Here is a 13,351-nt window from a genome sequence, read left to right on the forward strand (position 1 = left end):
ATTAATTTTGGGCAGTTAAACCGAATAACTAGATGAAATGGAGTGGATCAAAATTTGATTTCTAACAGTCTGCGCAGGCAAAGGATTTATTAGGCTATGCTATTCCTGAGGAAATAATGCAGGAAGATGTAACATAAAATACAAATTAGTATAAACTTTAGCAGTTAATCAGCAATTATAATAAATTACACACACCTTTACATTTCAGAAGTGATCATAATAATTCACTGCCCTTGCAGCACTTTTCTATTACAGAATCCTATTTATTTACCTGCTCCTTTATATCTTGCAATTGCTGCTGTAACTTTTGAACGTCTGCATTCACATTCGTGTTATCTTTGTCTCTCTGCATAGGAGGAATGTTGCCACTGGCTGCTAGGCAAAAAATAATTAGTAAAATAAAATAAAATAAAGACAGAAAAAAAGAAAGAAAAAATATGTGAAAACGTGGAACGAAAGAATCTTTATTAATTTTAAACATTTTGCTGATTGATAACTAAAACTTAAGATAACATTAATAATGCCAAGTGTAGCAGACTTCCTATTTTACAGGTTTCTGACTTCACTTTATATAGTTAAGAAATATTTTTATTTTTCTTCAAACTTGTAATAAATGTGTATGTATACCATACTGAATCAAAAACAGAATTACAATATGTAACATAAACCAGGTAAGGTCAGACAATGGAAAGTCACAACTGAAAAACAGCTTGACTGACGTAATGCGTACCAGCATGCACTACATCTAAGACAGACTATTAAAAATGAAATCCTTCACATTGTTTAACTACAGTGCATAACTTATCTTAGCTCTGTAAACTAATTCTTCCTCCTGTTTCAATCAAAAGCTCTGAACTCTTAAGAGCATGGCAAAGAAAAACATTAACTGGAAAAATGAAGTTAAGAGTTAAGGTAATTAACGCTAGACCTTCATGGACTGCAACCAGTAGGATTTTATAAGAACTCTTCTAATCACCACTATCTTGATGATTTCTAAAATTTTTCCAAAGTGAGGCCATGTCAGTCTTATCTCTCTCTCCGAAGAACTCAACAGAAATAACTATACAAAAAGGAGGTGGATCTGCCATACTTATCAAATTTTGAGTATTAAGAATCATAGATATGATAACAGAGGGTCCGAAAAAGGAGAGAAGCAACTTTTTTTTATAAAAAAAAGTTTTGTATATATTAGACCTTATATATTTAGTCTTGTCTTTCGGCTTTTCCCGGTTAGGGGTCGCCACAGCGGAACTCTGGTCCGCTAATGATTGGCAGTAGATTTTTACGTACTGGCTTGCCGGGCCTAACGCACAACCTTCAACGAAGGAACGCCCATTCACGCATGCCGTTACACAGACGCTCTGAGAATCGAACGGGCAACGTCTAACTGTGAGACGACAACGCTACCGCAGCACCACCACCACAGTACACCCTATATATTTAGTGATGATCGTTAAATAAGCTTAGTTTATTTTTAATAACATCTGCACCTACAGACAGGTCTGATTTTATGAGAAACATGGATACATCAGAGAGCCTAAATCACAGCAGTTGAGAGATATGAGATCCATTTCCTCAGGTTAAGTTCAAAAGAGTATAACAGGAGGGTACTACAAAAGACATCATTCCCATGACAGCAGGGAAGGCTCAAACAATTATGACTTCAGCACAAGAAGATGCTACAGTTGCTTAAGGGTACTAACATAACCAAAGAAATTGTGATGTAGATAGAAGGATAACTTGTACCATCTTGCACAGGCAAGTAGGAGAAAATGAAAATTATTGCTAAATATGCCTGACTAGCAGAAGGGGTTCACCTTACAAAAGTCAGTACCTACAAGCTACTCTTCTTACAAAACAAGTTTATATATATATATTTTTTTAACTTAATTTTTTTTTAATTGTATCTTAATTGAACAGATAGGTGGACTGATCCAGAGATCGTTTTCAGCCAAAGCCAGTGCAAGAGGTGTTTTGTGTCATCAACTCAACAAACACTGCGTTGGTTAAGCATTAGCCATCTTAAAGAAAAAGACTACAATGAGGGGTATCTTTATGCTTAAGATACAAACTAGTATTTAAATTATGTTGTTTAAGCAATAAGTTTAAACAATAAAAAGTGTGACTACATTAAAAGACAAATGATAATACAGAAATTTATTTTTTAACAAGCATATACATACATTATAAAAAATGTGTATTCTGGTAACATGACTACATTGTCAAAACTGAATTAAAAATAAATGACGGAAGGCAGACAAGAGTTAAAGAAGTATGAAGCATAGCAAAACCCACTAATCAAATTACAGTACCACTGTATAAACTGGCAGTGACTACTACTGCAAACAGAGAAGGGCAGAGGTTTAGAAAATTATGCCCATCCAGGTAAGAAGAGAGGAAGGTGGTTGGAAGTTCAGACTGCAGCAATAGTCCAGTTATTTAAAAATACAAAGTTGTGACAGGTAAGCTCACACAGCTGTACTACAGCATGTTCACTCTCAGGATCACTGTTGCAGTTCATCCATAATAACTGGGATATCTACAAAGTTCCGGTAAAGTCCCGGGTGCTGAACCACAGCATGCCCTGAAGCAATGGAGAGAGAAAACCAGATCCACTCTTCTTGAATAAATACTCCCTTTGTAGTACTTGAAAAAGGTATGGACAGATCAGGGCAAGTGACAGCTTCACAAATACTCTGCTGTGGTGACAGCTGCTGCTGTGATGTGTTGCTCTGACTCGTCCTGCTGTGGTCTTCATATCAACATCATAACATATGGCAAAGCAATTTAACAACCATTTGGATACGGTCTGCTTAAACAATGGCCTGGACTGTTCCCCATTTTTTTCAGAGAGGCTTAACCCTCTCCCCCAATGCTGAGGTCTTCATTTCCTCACATTCTATTACTTAATTCCAGGTTGCACAATCACAAAAAGAAAAAAAGGAGTCTCACTCCCCATTTCTAGCACTGTACTGCTGAACAACTTACTGCATATGCAGTTCAGAAAACAGACTTGACAATGAAGCTTCATGTTCACTCACTCCAAGCTCCTCAAATCCCACTACACTCAATGTGGTCCGACATTTAAAGACTCAATAAAAATAATGCTGGTGAACAAATTACATGTTCTCTAATCCTTTAGTTTTAGGCTCAAGAGAAGACAAAAAAGCAGCAGCTAAGGAGACTGGTTTAGGAACGTCTGTAGACCACTTCTGGTAAGAAAGTGAGGTCAGTCTTGAATGAAACCTTATTTTTTAGTAAAATGGGTACAGCTCTCTACAAATTAAAACCTGAATTCAACAGATTCTTCAGGGTGAGGTATCAGACGCTAACATGAGAGACTTGTAGGACAAACATTTGAGGGCAGTTGAGCTAGACAGTACAAAGGCAGGACTGGAAGTTTATCACTCACAAAATTATGGTCGCAAGGTGGAGAGATGTGCTTTCTGGGAGGTCTGAGCTGCAAGGCATGTTTCAAAAAGCTTCACAGCAAAGCCATTAGAAGCAGACTGAGTCTAAATGCAAGCAAGCTGAGACAGATGAAAAAAGCTGACTAAGCTACAACTTGCACAAAACATTCTGCAAAACACAGGGAAGCTCTACTGAAGGTGCACACTATTGCAGAGTGATCTTCTACCACATAAATTCAAAAATGTGGTCCAACTAGCTAGGTGAGACTTTTCTGCATCTGACCTTCAGCCTTCCTGTAAGATATGGACCAAATAAGGGGCAAAAATGTAACTAGAAGGGAGTAACCTGAAATTTTTCAAGCCAAAAACTGATCCCCTTGAGATGAGGGTGAAACTGGTGAGCTTAATGGGCCTTCCTTGATCATACCAGTTCAAGTTTGTGAAAGGCAGATCATGTCTCTTGAACCTGATCGACTTCTTTGAGGCAGTCACCAAAGCCGTGGATGAGGGTACGGTGGTTCACACAGCCTATCTTGACCTCACCAAGGCTTTCAACACCATCTCCCATTCTGGAATTATAGATAAACTTACTAAACTACGTATAAATCCCTACGTCACAAGATGGGTTGCCAACTGGCTCACTGACAGAACCCCACACTGTAAAAGTTGCAGACTCCAAATCTGACCTCAAGGCAGTGACAAGTAGAGTGCCACAGGGTTCCGTCCTGGGACCTCTCCTGTTTGGTTTCTACTTCTCTGAAGTACAGGCTAACACAGAAGGCCTCTGGCTGACAAAGTTCACAGATGACTGCAAACTAGGAACCATAGTCAAGTCCCCAAATGATGTGGACATCGTACAGAAGGGCCTCACTGAGACAGATGCCTGGTGTCAGAGCCATGGCCTCGAGCTCAATGCCAAAAAATGCAGTGTCATCCCCTTTGGTAAAAAACTCTGTACCCATGAACTACCACATAGGCAGCAATCTACTTAACACCGAATGCGTGACAAGAGACCTCGGGACCCAGGTGGACAGTAGTCTCTCCTTTGATAGTCACATCACCACAGTAGTCAGGAAGTCCTTCTACGTGGCACACCTCATCATAAAAGGGTTCTCATCCAGGAAAAAAAGAGGTCATTGTTCCCCTCTACTCGTCACTCATTAGACCCATTATAGAGTACAACGCCCCTTTTGGAATGTACCTCACAAGACATCTGCAGCAGCTGGAAATGCCACAAAAGTACCTCACAAAGAGGATTACTGGCCTCAAACAAATGCCCTACACTGACTGCCTCAAAAAACTCCAGCTTTACTCCATAGCATATCACCTACTCTGAGGTGATCTCTGCCTAATATATAAAGCTATGTCAAACCCAGAGCTGTTGGACATGCTACACCTAAAGAAATCCCAATCCCTCCAAGCTACATGCTCTAGGGACCTAAACCTTGTCACCACAATAAACAGGACACGCTGGAGGGATAGATTCCTGTCCCGGAGACTTCCTATACTCTGGAACAAGCTACCCATCTATGTCAAGCAACGTTCTTCATTAGCACTCTTCAAGAAAAATCTTGATGAGTGGATGGGAAATAGGAAATATACCCCAGGGATCACTTCTGTGTCTCTGCTGGACAGTGGCACAGGAAAATAACTTTCTTGGGTGGCGTAAGCTTTGGTACCTTGCTGTCTAGGCTTACGTAGGCCCTTGGGCCGATAGCCTAGTACTTACCTATGAACCTATACCCAAAGCTTGGCAATCCATGGTTGCCAAGATCAACTTGGAGCTATCCAGAGGTGTGTTGCTCTTTTCTGTCTTTAAAAGAACCCCTGCCATTAGAGTTGGCAGAAAAACAGACAGAAGTCTTTCTAGTGGAGGGAAAAGTTGTTGATGGCTGTGAATCCCTGGCAATAAATCAATCAGCATGGATGCCTATTAATTTAATATGATAGAAACTGTCTGTCTGGAGTGCCACAATCTATGTAATATCATAAAAGGTGCTCTGGTCTAGCTTCTACCAATGACAGGTTCACAAATACCTGCTCTCGTGGTCTGCTTACAGAGTTCTGCTAATTGCAAACGTAGACAGCTTGCAAATATAGATCCTGAAAGATGGTCAGGTCCCAGAACTTCATGGGCAGACTAAAAAGGGAGAAGAGGGAAGGAGCAAGTGTCCCTCTGTCAGCTGACTTACCACATTACTGTAGTGCAGTCTCACTGTTTCAAGGAATCCCCTTCAGAAGATCGAAAGTTCAAAAGACTGAAAATCAAAATATCTAAAACTCAAAATATTGAAAATCAAAATTGTCTCAAGAGTTGCTATATATAATTAGCAGTGGGTGTGAGGGGCACAGCCTCCACATGAGGGGTACAGAGGAGCTTGCCCTGCATTCAAAATATTTTTGATATTTTGAACTTTTGATCTTCTGACACAGAGCCGTTTGAAGAACCCATGGGTTGATGACAAACATTTCAAGGATGCTGAGAATTGTCATAATCTTCCTCACATTTATGTGCTTGTTTCTAAGTTCCCTGGGCCATTTTACCTTGCACTTTTAGCTGAAACAAATAGGCCTCCCATGTATTAGTCTAAGATACCGACCATAAGCTTCTATCCTGGCTTCAAGGAGGGAATGATGTTAGCACTCCAGGCTGGATCCTATCCAGATATACTTATAATTTCAGGAAGCACTGGATGTCAGGGTCCTTTGTAATTAATATGCAACAGACCTGAATCAAGTATATACAAAAGAATAAATGCAGATGCATTTCAGTCTCAAGTGGGCAAAAATCGGAAGCATGCACTTGGTGAAGACTACATGTACAGTAGTGAAGCCACAGAATAAAGGACTGAGCTGGTAATGGGATCTACCCACTCTAAATCTGAGGTACTGCTTATGTGCATTACAAACAGAGATGTGAAGAAAAGCGTCCACAGGTTTATACTAGGCTAACTACTAGGGCCCTTAAAACCCTAGCCATTCAACCCAAATGTGACCCACAAACTTAATTTGTTTAAAGAACTTGATTTATTGACAGCCATTGTCCATAAGACACATAGAAGCCAAACCAGGAGTGAATTTCCAATTACCCATCCATTGGTCCAATTTGCATTTAAGCAGCCATAGGGAGAAACTCTGCTTCACGTAGATGGGAAGCCTATTCCAGAAAATGAGAATTCTCTGAGAAAGATCTCTCTTTCTCTCCAGCATGTCCTATTTAAGTTGCAACTTGCAAGTAAAACTTAGGTCTTTTAATCTAGTAGTTCTGATGCTGTTTGTTTTGCGGATGTGCAAAAGATTCAACAGATGGTCCAGGGATATGTTTTTCATTGCATGCCAGGCAAAGATCACATCTCAGAAGTCTCTATGATACCAGGTAAAGAGACAGGACTTTTAGGTGATCAGAGTAGGACACTGTGTTTACTCTGTATTAATTTTGTAAGGAACTTTTTTGGACTTTCCAGTTGCTGCATGTGACTGGTCAAGTACATACAGTAGGGGGAATTATACTCTATGATGGGCATTATGAGGGCCACATACAGTGGTACAATTACCTCTCTGGACCTAGATGTCATGACCTTGCTTATAAGTTGAGCAACACTGAAGGATTTTCTTACTACGTTGGACACATGTTGGTCAAAGACTAGGTTACTATCTATGCGGGTTCCCAGACCCCTGACTAGTGAATCAACTTTTAAGAGTGTTTTATTGGTGACATAGTTACACCGTGGCAGACTTCCCAAAAGGTACTACAATACATTTCTTGGTATTGAGATTTAAGCCATGGCTTTGGCATCAATCATTTGTCTATTTACACCTTCCTTCCTGAAGGGTGTTCTTGTCTTGGGGGCATTCAATGGCTGCTCCCGGTTTGAAATCATCTGCAAACCTGGTTAGCCAGAGACTTTTGACATTGGCTTTGACATCCGAGAAGTAGATACCAAAGAGGAGGGGGCTTAGCACAAAGCCATGGGGAACTCCACTGGTGACCAGTCTTTTTGTGGAGGCAGCTTCACCAATTCCAACTTCCTGGGTCTTATCAGTGAGCCAGTTAGCTATCCAACATGTTATAAAGGGGTTTTATACCTAGTTCTGCAAGTCTGTTGACAATGCCTTGTTCATTGTACGCTAATGGCGCAGTGGTGCAGTGGTTAGCATTGACGTCTCACAGCAAGAGGTTCTCCTGTTCGATTCACGGCTGGGGTGGATGCATGTCCTCCCTGCGTTCACGTGGGTTTCCTTCCAGTTCTCCTGTTTCCTCCCACATTCCAAAGACATGCATCTGGAGCATTTCTCCCTGGGCCTCCAATGAAAATAGGCTCTGTCACAATCAGACTTTCCTGGTAAACAAATGTTAAATAAAATAATAAATGCCCAAGTAGAGTACTGTATCAAATGCCTTAGCAAGATCTAGGTAGGCAGAATGCACAGTCTTTCCCCATCCATTGCCTTAATGATCTTTTCAAAGAAGTGCACCAGATTCAGTAAGTATGACCTTCCTTTGACAATGTCAAATGGGGATGGATCCAGTGACAGGAGGTCTCCTATGTCATTGTTGATCATTTTCACGGCTTTGCAAGTAAGACTAGCCAGATAAATAGGTCTGTAGTTTTCAGATCTGCTGAAGAGCCTCCCTTATGAAGGGGATGATTATTGTAGTCCTCCACTCATGTGGCACAAAGCATGTTATAAGAATACAGCTAAATGACTACAGTGGTCGTAATAAGTTGTATTTTAGACTATTCAGGAGGTATCCTGGGATGTTATCAGGGCCCACCAAGGCAGTGCTTCTGGCTTTAGAGAGTGCAGCAAGTACATGCTTCCTAGTTATAGTTGCAGATGTTATGTTTAAGGGTATTACTGTGGGGATGGTTGGAGTTGGGTGGGTAAAGTTGAAATGTTTTAGATGAACAAGAAAGTATCCTTCATTAACACAGAGAAAATATTGTAAAGTTAGCACTTTTAATTTTGAACTGCTGTTGACTTGTTGAGGTTTAGGAGGTCTAGAATCTGCCACCATTGGTTTTCTTTCTTGGGTATTAGAAAATCTTTAATATGAACAGAATCTTTATCTCCTCACTGAGGATGGGATAGCTTTTACTGCACTATAAGCATCAACTGGTTCTTCTACACAGGGAATGCCAAGACGGAACTATTAAGAAGTTATGTAGTCACCATAATGTTCCCTATGTGTTGTCCATTTTCATTCTTCCTCAACTGATGGGTTTGGATCCGATTCCTCTGATCTGACTTGGTCGTTGCTAAAGCCTGTGGCAACCAAAAACTCTCAAGCTTCTCCCTTACCCAAAATTTACTTGTAATGCTCCAACCCCAAGCACCTCAAACTTTGTTTGCTGACTTACTAGAAAGGAAATATTTGTAGACAAACAGGAAAAGACTATATCTGGAGCTTAATACAAGAGATAATGAACATAAATCACTTATTCTTCCAGCAGTTTAGAAAGGAAGGGGGTTGGTGGGTGGGGAGTGCAGAAAGAATGAAAATGGACAACACAAATGGAAAGTTATGGTGAGTACATAACTTCTTCATCTGATGTTCTCAATTTTCATTCTATCCTCCATAGATGGGACAGAGTCCCCAACTCCCTAAGATCCCGGGTGGACTCAAGGAAGGATATTTCTGAACACAGTTGAACCAAATGATGCTCTACCTCTGGAGACTAAATCCAATTTGTAATGAGTAACCAAAGTATGGGGAGTGGTCCAATTTGCTGCAGCACAAATATCCATGAACATTCTAGACTGAAAAACTGAGAAAGCTGCCATGGATCTAGTTGAATGGGCCTGTAGCGGTTTTGGTAAGGTATGCCCAATTTATTATAAATAAATGAAATACAGTCAGCCAGCCATCTGGCTAAAGTTACGTTGGCATCTGGCTTTCCCAATTTTACATGTGCAAATGAGACAAAAAATTGGTCAGATTTTCTGATGTCTTTTGTTCTATCTAGGTAAAAACGTAATTGTCTGTGATCATCCAATAAATGTAACATGTATTCACCCTTGTTAGCAAATTTAGGAAAGAATACTGGCAAATTAATGGACTGACTGACATTAGATTCTGACACAAACTAACACATCCTTTCTTCCTAAGGTGGTAAGGTAACTCTATCCTTGTGAAAAATAAAGTATAAAGGTTTTGAGGACAATGCTTGAATGTTAGAAATTCATCTGGCAGAAGTAATGGCTACCAGAAAAAAATAGTCTTCCAAGAAAGGTATTTAAGGTCATACTTAGCTGATGGTTTGTATGGGGAACAAGTAAGAGGTTGCAGTACCAGATTCAGGTCCCATGGGGGAGTAGAGCCTTTAAATGAAGGTCTTAGAAGAGTACTCTCAAAAAAAATTAGCAGAGCTTATGAGAAGCAACTGAGAAACCCTCAAATCAAATGTGAAAATTCGATATAGCTGCTAACTGAACCTTAACTGTTGAGGAACTAGCTCCTTCTTTATAAAGTACAGCCAAAAATTCCAGGATGCTATGTACAGGAGCTGGAAAAGGATCAGCATTATTTTGGCAAGCCCAGTAAACACACCTTTTCCATTTACTGAAGTACAGCTTTCGTGTAGAGGGTTTATGGGAAGATAAAAGCATATGTCAGACAGGTGAAGACAGCAAAGGTTGTCTAGCTGTTAATGGAATTGGAGAAGTCAGGCCGCAAGCCTGAGGTTTGACAAATCTGGATAAATCATGCCTGTCAAATAAGACAGGAGGTCTGGAGTCGGATCCAGAATCCAAGGTTGGTGAAGTAAATGAGGCCAAAGGAAGTGGAACCAAATCTGTCGAGGCTTGTAAGGTGCAATGAGGATGACTCTGCTCTTCAACATGGCAGCATTCTATAGGAATTTCAGGATTAGTGGAAATGGATGATAACTGTAAAGTAGACCAGGGGGCCAATCGTGAAGGACAGCATCTCTGGGTAATTCCAGGAAATTAAGGCAAAGTAGCTGCTGCATTTCCTGTTTAGAGAAGAAGCAAAATGATCACAGCAAGGCTGGCCCCACTGATAGAAAATCATTTCTGCTATGTTCTTGTTGAGAGACCACTCATGAGGTAGAAAAATGCACCTGCTCAGCTTGTCTGCTATCACACTGGACTTCCCTGGAATGTACTTTGCTATGAGAAAGTGGATGTATGAGATCACCCATTGCCACACTCTGTGTGCTTCTCGGCACAAGGGATAAGAACAGGTTTCTCCTTGTCTGCTGATGTACCAAACTACTGACATATTGTCCATTTGAATTGCAGAGGTCCCCAGAGTGAGAGCATTCTGAATGGTCTGCAATGCTAAAAGCACTGCTCTCACAGCATGGCCATAAAAACCAAGAAGGCAGCAGCACAGACCACTAACACAGCAAAACACACAATCCCAAGAAAATGCAGAAGGCATCACTGCAGCTGTGCCAAGAAATGACAAGCTAAAAAAAAACATGTCCTAAACCAGCAACCCCAGGAAGAATTGCAGCACTAGGGTAGCCTCCCTCTGAAATATATAACCAAAAACTAGCTTTTAAAAAGGGTCATTATAGTCCATTTCTTGGATAAAAAGACTGTGGTACAACTACTCTGCTCCTACAGATGAGAACCTACAGGATCTTTGCCTATTTGATATGCCCTTAGCCAACCAGACGTTTTCCATCAGCACTGGAATCAGATCACAATTTTATGGTTTACACATCCAGATAGAGTCACCATCCAACAGGAAAACCCACCTGATCTTCTGTCTGACTGTGAAATAAAACAGAGCTGTTGCATATTTCCAAGTGGACTGTTATGAAAGTTCAGGATACCAGCCAGAATTTGCAGCCTTCCCTACAATTTCTCCTCATGGAGATAACAGGATTGCCATCTAGGCCATATGGCACACATTCCCCCTCCACTATATACAAGACATGTTTACTTCATTTCAGTCAAATTCTTTTGAGGAACCTAAAGAAGCAATGGCTTGACAGGGTGTAAGGATCTTGTCTTTATTCTCTCTATCTACATGTTACTTAGAGATGCACAGGATTCCCAACACATACATAGTGACTTACTGGGGCACGTCTCTCACTTTCTTTGAGTTGTGGACTGGCACTTCATATCCAAGTACTTTCCTTCTAACCTTCTATCCTTGATTTTGATGGTTCACAAGCTTTTTAGACTGCAGATGTCAAGCACACAGAATCAAGTAAAAGCACTGTACTATAGGTTATAGGTCTTTCCTCAAGAGATGATGGTCCAGTTTTGGATACTCCTCGAACTTTGTCTCTCTACTTGCATATCAAAAGAAACTAACGTGCATGTAACATTAGTAAGCACAAGCAGCTACTACTGCACATTAACTGTTAATACAGTTTTCTGTGCAATGCATACTTTATGCAGTCGTCTCATACACAGTGCCTTGTCCCAAATTTCTGCTCCTGTTAACACGCACTTTACATGGCTAAGCATGTCCTGGGGCCATACATTATACAGTCCTTCCCAACTTAACAGCAATAATTTTTCCTACTGTAACACATCTGCTTACTTACCAGTACAGTTAAGGAGCATGAAGGCCTGTTCCTATGTCAGTGTCTCGCATATATTGAACTATATCTGTCAGAAAGTTTGGTGCTTCCATAAAGCATGTCAGCCACCCATAAGTATTCCATTACAACTGCGATGTTTACCACAGTTTTTTTTTTTTCAAATATTCCTACTGGTCAAGTATCCTGGAAAACTTGTTTGATTTCCAAAGGGACGGGAGGTTGCAAGTTGGGTTCTAAAGAAAAATTCTCAAACACATCCTAAAAAGCTTCAATAACTGGAGTGGGATAGGAGGGCCCTGATTATTCTCTTCCTAAATATGCATAAGAACATAGGAGGCTACTAGGCTAGTAGCCCTAGAGTCTTTTTAAGACTAACCATTCATGCTCCAATTTTCCTAATTATCAGTGCCAAAGGGCTAGAATAGCTTTGGCATATGCCTGTACTTTAGAGCATCTACAAGCTGTACAATCTGCCCCTGTAAGTAATGGAGACACAGGGGACAAGCCAGGGGTGAATTTGAAATTTCCTATCCACTGGTCAAAAAGTACAGTTTTGTACCTACCATAAATGTAGATGTCCGAACAGGATAGCATCTGCAGTCCTTACAAATGGGTTGTCCTGTCGTCAGGCAGCCCTTCGGTCGGCCGGATTCCAAAGTCTGGGTCTGGCCTCGGCTGGTGTCGCACTTCACCCGACGTCATCTCTGCTGGTCTTCGGGTATAAAGGCATCAGCCGACGCCATTTTCCTCAGTGTTTCTTGCCCCAGATGCCAGTTGCCCTCTTGGATAGCTAAATTTTTGGGTAAATGCCAATATTTCCAAAAGGTAGAATGCAAACACAAAACAAATAAGCATGTATGTACATATATACAAACAAATACACCATAAGAGATCCCCAGCTAGCTATTAGGGGCAAATACCCTAGGAGTACCACAGAGGGGAAGGAGGCGGGTAATCCTGACTGCAGATGCTATCCTGTTCGGACATCTACATTTATGGTAGGTACAAAACTGTACTATGTCCTTCAAGGATGCATCTGCAGTCCTTACAAATGGGTAGAATACCATAGCCAAACTAGGGAGGAGGAAGAAGAATTATGGTGTAGTTAGGATCCCTTGCAAAACAGCAGTGGCAAACCCTGCTCGGGATCTAGAGTATAGAGGTAAGTTATAATGCTTGGCAAATGTATGCACGGAGGTCCAAGTAGCCGCCTCAATAATGTCCTTGGTAGCCACTCCTCGTAAGAAAGCTGTGGTAGTGGCTGTAGCCCTTGTAGAATGAGGTCTTATGTTCTGTGGAATTTGCTTTCCATGGTAGGAGTAACAGAATCTTATGCAATTTCCTATCCACTTGGAGATTGTCTGTTTGGAAATTGCTTTTCCTTCCCTTCCTGTTGCACAAGCTACTAGGAGC

General features: G+C 40.9%; 1 protein-coding gene across 1 annotated transcript in view; it reads right to left on the reverse strand.

Moving 5' to 3' along the window:
* The window catches only part of MIB1 (MIB E3 ubiquitin protein ligase 1), a 1,882,202-nt gene that overhangs the window by 172,071 nt on the left and 1,696,780 nt on the right, over positions 1-13,351 (reverse strand). Inside the window, exon 25 of the mRNA XM_044065767.1 lies at positions 272-375. Coding sequence (XP_043921702.1) covers positions 272-375 — 104 coding nt within the window. The remainder of the gene's footprint in view (positions 1-271; positions 376-13,351) is intronic.

This window comes from Protopterus annectens, chromosome 3.part0, assembly GCF_019279795.1.
Source record: "Protopterus annectens isolate FY-2018-M chromosome 3.part0, PAN1.0, whole genome shotgun sequence".
NCBI lineage: Eukaryota > Metazoa > Chordata > Ceratodontiformes > Protopteridae > Protopterus > Protopterus annectens.